This window comes from Mauremys reevesii, linkage group 13 (genome assembly GCF_016161935.1).
Source record: "Mauremys reevesii isolate NIE-2019 linkage group 13, ASM1616193v1, whole genome shotgun sequence".
NCBI lineage: Eukaryota > Metazoa > Chordata > Testudines > Geoemydidae > Mauremys > Mauremys reevesii.
In genome coordinates, this window is record NC_052635.1 from 12,110,101 (window position 1) to 12,117,518 (window position 7,418).

General features: G+C 47.0%; 1 protein-coding gene across 1 annotated transcript; it reads right to left on the bottom strand.

Moving 5' to 3' along the window:
• Positions 1–5,297: 5,297 nt before the first annotated feature.
• LOC120380032 (olfactory receptor 5V1-like) lies at positions 5,298–6,242 on the bottom strand. Its single transcript, XM_039497536.1, has one exon. It carries the CDS (start codon positions 6,240–6,242, stop codon positions 5,298–5,300), a length of 945 nt encoding a protein of 314 aa, XP_039353470.1.
• Between the last annotated feature and the right edge of the window lie 1,176 nt (positions 6,243–7,418).

Consider the following 7,418-nt stretch of genomic DNA (forward strand, 5'->3'; position numbering starts at 1 on the left):
GATGTGCTATTTCTGGACTTTAGCAAAGCTTTTGATACAGTCTCCCACAGTATTCTTGCCAGCAAGTTAAAGAATTATGGGCTGGATGAATGGACGGTAAGGTGGATAGAAAACTGGCTAGATGGTTGGGCTCAACGGGTAGTGATCAATGGTTCCATGTCTAGTTGGAAGCCGGTATCAAGTGGAGTGCCCCAAGGATCAGTGTTGGGGCCGGTTTTGTTCAATATCTTCATTAACGATCTGGAGGATGGTGTGGACTGCACCCTGAGCAAGTTTGCAGATGACACTAAACTGGGAGGAGTGGTTGATACGCTGGAGGGTAGGGATAGGATACAGAGGGACCTAGACAAATTAGAGGATTGGGCCAAAAGAAATATGATGAGGTTCAACAAGGACAAGTGCAGAGTCCTGCACTTAGGACGGAAGAATCCCATGCACTGCTACAGACTAGGGACCGAATGGCTGGGCAGCAGTTCTGCAGAAAAGGACCTAGGGGTTACGGTGGACGAAAAGCTGAATATGAGTCAACAGTGTGCCCTTGTTGCCAAGAAGGCTAATGGCATTTTGAGTTGTATAAGTAGGGGCATTTCCAGCAGATTGAGGGAAGTGATCATTCCCCTCTATTCAGCACTGGTGAGGCCTCATCTGGAGTACTGTGTCCAGTTTTGGGCCCGACACTACAAGAAGGATGTGGATAAATTGGAGAGAGTCCAGCGGAGGGCAACAAAAATGATTAGGGGGCTGGAACACATGACTTATGAGGAGAGGCTGAGGGAACTGGGATTGTTTAGCCTGCAGAAGAGAAGAATGAGGGGGGATTTGATAGCTGCTTTCAACTACCTGAAAGGGGGTTCCAAAGAGGATGGATCTAGACAGTTCTCAGTGGTAGAAGATGACAGAACAAGGAGTAATGGTCTCAAGTTGCAGAGGGGGAGGTTTAGGTTGGATATTAGGAAAAACTTTTTCACTAGTAGGGTGGTGAAGAACTGGAATGGGTTACCTAGGGAGGTGGTGGAATCTCCTTCCTTAGAGGTTTTTAAGGTCAGGCTTGACAAAGCCCTGGCTGGGATGACTTAGTTGGGTTTGGTCCTGCTTTGAGCAGGGGGTTGGACTAGATGACCTCCTGAGGTCCCTTCCAACCCTGAGATTCTATGATTCTATGAATGCTTCCCAGCGTTTTTTAGGGCTGGAATTGCTATTTTCAACAGCCATTGCCTTTTGTTTGTTTGTTTGTTTGAAAGGTAGACAGTGATATTGCATTGGCAAATTCCCCATAGAAACAAAGAGTGGAACAAAAGAAGAATAAAGGCACCTTGACTTTTCCTCATTTATGGAGGACAGTCTTACAATATACATCCAGATATTCTCCAATCACACAAGCTGAAAATTGTTCCACTTTACTGCAGCTCTGTACCCATATGGGAACCAATCCTGTCTCTGTTCCATGCACATCCAAAATTCCTGCTGAATGACCCACCCTGGGAGCAAGTCACCAGTGACCCAGGGCTGGGGCAGAAGGAGGGTGCAGGTGGGGGATGGGAGGGAAGAGCCCAGGGCTGGAGCGGCAGAGGTTGCGGGTGGAGGGGGCAGAGCCCAAGGCTGCAGTGGGGCACTGGTGGAGGGGAAGAGGGGTACTGAGAGCTGATGCAGCATGGAAGGGGGTGTGAGCCCAGGCCTGTGGTGCCAGGGGGTGCGGGTGTGGGGAGAGCCTAGGGCTGGGGCAGCAGGGGGGTGCGGGAAGGGGGAGGCCCAGAGCTGGGGCAGCATGAGGTGCAGGTGGGGGGGGAGTCCAGAGCTGGGGCAGCAGGGGGGTGCAGGGGGGAGCCCAGGGCTGGGGTGAGAGCAGCCAAATTTTATTTTGCTTGGGGCGGCAAAAAACCTAGAGCCGGCCCTGTATAGATGTGAAGCCAGGACTACAAAGGAGCATCTAATCATCTAAGCAGGTTAGGCACCTAACTCCCACTGAATGACCATGGGATTTAGCCCCTGGCTCACTTAGTAGCATTGATAAATCCCAGTAGGTGCCTGTCTCTTTGTAATCCCGACCCATAGATAATGCAGAAGTTGGGCTGGAATCAGGGAACCCTGGGGGAGATCACAGGCTCTGTGCCTAGATCTTCTGAGAACAAGTCTCATTAATTTAATTGTTATTGCACTAGACAGCTTACAAAAATCTCACCCTAAGAGTCAGACCTAAGACAAGATTGCAGGCTTCATGGTTCTTCAACTGCTCACCACAAAATAGGTCAGACCCTTCCCCAGCACTTTGATCAATAGCAAAATATCTGATTCCCCAAATCCGAGTGAACCAAACACAGGGGTTATTCTCCCACAGTCTGGGGCTATCAAAGGAAAGGCAATTAAGTCCCCACATTTTATTGAAATTCAATGTGAGCTAGATGTCTGGTTCAGACCAGCAGGTGATGCATGCTACAGAGGAAGGCAAAAAATTCCCAGGGTTTCTGGTAATCTGACCTGGTGAAAATTGCTTCCAGACCCTAAACATGGTGATCAGTTAAACCCCATTACTGAAGCATCTGTGTTCCTCATAATCCTTGAATATATGTATTTATTCTGGAGAAACACTGGTCAGGAGGGACAGAAATGCAGGCCTGTGTCTCTAAGAGGGGACAGCTGAGGAGCTGGGAGCCCTTGTAGAATCATGGCAGGGAAAAAGAGGTGTATTTTGTGCTATGACATAGATGGTATAAGAAGTGGGATCTGAGCCTACACCGGAGGCCTTTGATCTTTAAATTCATGGAACATGTAAGAACTAGACAATGGTCCTTTCCTCAGGTCATAGCTGCAGGAGGTTGGTGTTGGCATAACTGGGTTGAGGAGGAATTTGTATTCACCTCTGCTGAAGTATTTCCCAGGAAATTCACTTCACCCGTATTGTCCAAAAGGACTATGCTTTCCTGTCACATCATTCAATATAGTCCTTAGATCACCCAGGCTCACAATAATACATCACCTTTACATTTAATACATTGGACTCCAGAGATACTTAAACTTAATTCAAGTTGTTTTCAAGGATATTGCAGGAAATTTCCATCTCTTTCCCAATCAATTATTAAACAACATTATCAATTGAAAGAAAAGAAAAGATAAAAAATAATATTAGCTAGACAAAAAGACTGGCAACCTGGTAAGTATTATTAGTGGTATTACTATTAAATCTATATTAACATAATATCATGCAAAGACATTAATATCATTAGGTTTGTGGCATTATGATTTATGTACTGATTGCATTTTCTTATTTCCTTAGCATTGACTACATGTTCCCTCTTCCCTGAAACACAGACATGGTGTTTAATCCTGTTGAGCTCAATGGCAAAGACTTACGGACTTCATGGGTGGGAAATCAGAGCCATGAAGTCAGCCCCTGCCCCACAAGAGCTCCCAATTGATAACACAGACCCAGAACAGACAAGATGTCTTATTTGGGGAAGCCCCAATGAAGTATCATTGTTGGGTTTGTCAGCACAATGCAATTGTAAACACTTATTGATATTAATGATGATTAAGGCTCCATGTTTGTCATGGAGGTCACGGATTCTGTGACCTTTTGTGATCTCCGTGACTTCTGCAGTGGCCTGTGTGGTTGACCCCGGAGTCCCCTGAGCAGCTCGGGCAGCCTCTGGCCCAGTCACATCAGCTGCTGCTGAGGCAATCTCAGGCCCTCCCATCCCTGAGCAGCAGGAGTTTGGGTAGGGGAGGGGCTCAGGGCTGGGGGTTGGTGTGTGTGGGATGTGTGGGGTATCTGGGGGGGGGGCTCCCTGGAAGGGCAACAGGAACTCAGCTCATAGCTCCACGTGCTGCCTCTGCCTGTGTTTCCCAGCCAATGGGAGCTGCAGACCTAGGGCTTGGGGTGAAACAGAGGCAGCACGTGAACCTAGGAGCTGGAGGTCACCACTTCCCAGGAGCCAAGTAGGGAGGTCGCCGCTTCCCAGGAGCACCCCCATTATCCTCTCTCCAGTGCCCCCAACCCCTGGCCCAGGTTTTATTTAGGGGTATATAGTAAAAGCCATGGACAGGACTGGCCGTGAATTTTTGTTTACTGCCCATGACCTGTCCATTACTTTTACTAAAAATACCTATGAGTAAAACATAGCCTTAATGATGATTGATTTTTGTGCTCCTGCATTGTGATGGGGGATCCACCCCAGACAAGATCTGAGCAGGTTGAAAATGTCCAATTGAATTTATAGGCTGTACTTGGAGGAGAGTCATGGCCACATAAAGTTTAATTGATGTTGAAACCCAGCTGGTTAGGGCCAGGCTGGGCATGTACAAATCCATGAAGCTGAGAGCAAGAGGGGGCTGTAGGAGGAGCTCTGCAGCCATTCCCCATAGAGAAAGGAAGTTGGCTAGGGACAAGGAGGAGTTCTAGGGGGAGAGTGAGCCCCCAGGATCCTGTCCTGGACTACGTAGTTTGGTGAGAAGCTGAGAGGGGTGAAGTAGCCACTGTGAGTGGAGGAAGCTCAGACTGGTGAACCCAGAGGTGGGCCAGGAGATAGAGAGGTGAAGTAGGATCAATCCCAGGCTAACAGCAACAGGATCTGAGATTGAGCAGACTGTGGTTGCAGGTCGTAGAGTCACTGGGCTGCGTCCCAGAGTAGTGGTGGGCCCAGATTTCCCTACCATCAATTAGGAAAGTGGTTCCAGACATAGGCGTGGACTGGAAGACTGCCTGACATGGCATACGGACAGCTTGTCCAGTGCATCTTTGACATCCTGGAAGGGGAAAACTAAACAGTGACCTGACCATCATGACAGAGGTCCATGTTATGAAGAGGGAACTCCCAGAGAGAGAGAGAGAGAGAGAGAGGCCAAGGTGTAAGCATCCACCGGGAAGGAATGCCAGTCCTGGTGAGAGCTAATCCCCAGACCCAGCCACAAGGAAGTGGCCTAGTGGTGAATGTACTCTGTTACTTACATATTTTGAATTTGATCTCTTATATCTATGTAAGTGACTCTTGGGAGAAAGTGCTTGTGGTGGTCATATGCATGGAATTAATATAATCTTTTAAAATCTGGACACTAAATCCCTTTGGAATCAAATCACTTCTGAAAATCCCATTAGGTGCTTAAATGACTTTGGAAACATCACCCTGATTGACTCACCCAACGTCACACATGAAGGCTGTGGTGGTGTCAAGAACTGAACACTCTTCTGCAATGAGCCAACCCAGTACCCCACCCAACGGGCCATGCTTTCCCTGCCCTCTATTACTGTTTCTAAAGGAGAAGGGACATGCTTGGAAATGCTGCCCTTGATGGAGTGGAAAATCTCAGCCTTTGTTTCCACCCATAAGTTTTTTAAAGGCCTCCTTCACCTCTTTGTTCTGCAAGCTGTAGATGAGAGGATTGACAAGGGGAGTGACCATAGAGTACAGAGCAGCCACAGCTTTGTCTCTGTCCAGATAAGCGGAGGGGGGCTGGACGTAGGTGTAGATCACGGTGCTATAAAAAAGCGTCACCACCATCACATGAGAAGAGCAGGTAGAGAAGGCCTTGCGCTTCCCTGCAGCAGACCGGATTTTCAGGACAGAAGAGACGATGTAGACATAGGAGAGGAGGGTGAGGAGGAAGCAGCCTATGCCCAGGAACACACCAGTCACCAGGGCCAAGGTTTGGTTGTAGCTTGTGTTGCTGCAAGACAGCTGCAGCAGTGGTGGTAGCTCACAGAAGAAGTGGTTGATAATGTTGGGCCCACAGAAGGACAAATGGAGCAAGGAGAGAGTATGTGGCAGAGAGATTAGGAAGCCCGATGCCCATATGCCTACTGCCAGGCGGCAGCAGGTCTTCCAGCTCATGACAAGGGAGTAGCGCAAGGGGTGGCAAATGGCCACATAGCGGTCGAAAGCCATGCCAGTCAGCAGCAACAGCTCCGTTGCCAGGAAGGCGGAGAAGAAATACATCTGTGCCAGACAGCCTTGGAAGGAGATGGCCTTCTTTTGGGCCAGCAAGTTCTTCAGCATCTGTGGCATGGTTGAGGTCACGCAGCCAATGTCCAGCAGGGAGAGGTTGACTAGGAAGAAGTACATGGGGGTGTGGAGTCCAGGCTGCGAACAGATGACTGTGATGATGGAGATGTTCCCAAGCAGGGCCGCGGCATAGGCAGATGCAAAGGCGACAAATAGTATCAGCTGCACCTGAGGGTGGTCAGAAAAACCCAGCAGAATAAACTCGGACATGTCTGTTTGGTTCCTTGCATCTGCCATCCTGATAATCATGATCCTACAAGGCTGGCCAATCGGCTTGAGTGCGTGATTGATTTCTGCCAATGGAAGTCCCTTTTTGGAAATTCCAGGGGTGTAATTTCCATCCAGATATTTCCAATAAACACAGTGGGATCCACATACGCATACCTTAGTTCACTGCATGGTTCCTTTTCCTGTAGAACTAAAATCAGAATCCTTTGTATTAAATAAACTGTTGTCCCTCATTGGAGTGTAGAATTTCTACAAAACATATCCTTGAGCTGGCTATAAAAATCAATGCACCGACATTTCTCCCTACTGTTATACAATATTATAGGATTTTATAAGTGAATAGCAAGTTTCTATAATATAATTTCACATTCCGATACCTGTTTCTATGCAATAATATTGACAGGTGTCCTGGGCTGGACATACATGTCCTTTTGTCTAAAAAGACTCATCTCTTCAAAAGAATCTAAGGAAGTGAGATGTGTAAGTACTACTTTATTTCAATGTGAGTTCAGAGCTTTAAGATCCCTGTAAAAGGAAGATGGGGGTGGTTGAGTAGCCACTGTAACAAACTACTAAAGGAAGTAGTGGAGTCTGCATCTCTGGATGACTTCATATCCAGACTGGATGCCTTTCTGGAAGATATTCTTTATCCACACAGCTCAATGCAGGGGCATAACTGGGTGGGATGTAAGGGCCTGTGATACACAGAAAGTCAAATTACATAATCTATTGATCCCTTCTAGCCTTTATCTAGAGAGAGAGAGAGAGAGAAGTGTTATTTTCCCCTTCACACAACACAGAAGGAGGCAGGAGTAAATATACTTAGACCATCCATGACGGGCGTTTGTCTAATCTGTTCTTAAAACCTCCAATGATGGGGATGCCACAACCTCCCTAGACAACTTGTTACAGAACTTAACTACCCTTAGAGTTAGAAAAAGATTCCTTCTTGTCCTAGCTTTAGTGGATGTGAACAACTGATCACTGTCCTCTTTATAACAGCCCATAGCTGCAATGATATATTGCATCTTTATTTTGCTATAACTGTGTCCACACAAGAAAGAATTATACTCCCTACATAGTACAACTGGGCATGACTGATTTTTTTTCCCATCAACCATGCATTTTTCAATGGAAAATGGCTTTTCAATTAAATGGATTTTTTTTTGCAGAAATTGTTTTTGTCATAATGTTGAA

What these genes read in the sequence shown, in the direction of transcription:
- LOC120380032 (XM_039497536.1), bottom strand. Translation starts at nt 6,242, where the DNA reads ATGATTATCAGGATGGCAGATGCAAGGAACCAAACAGACATGTCCGAG.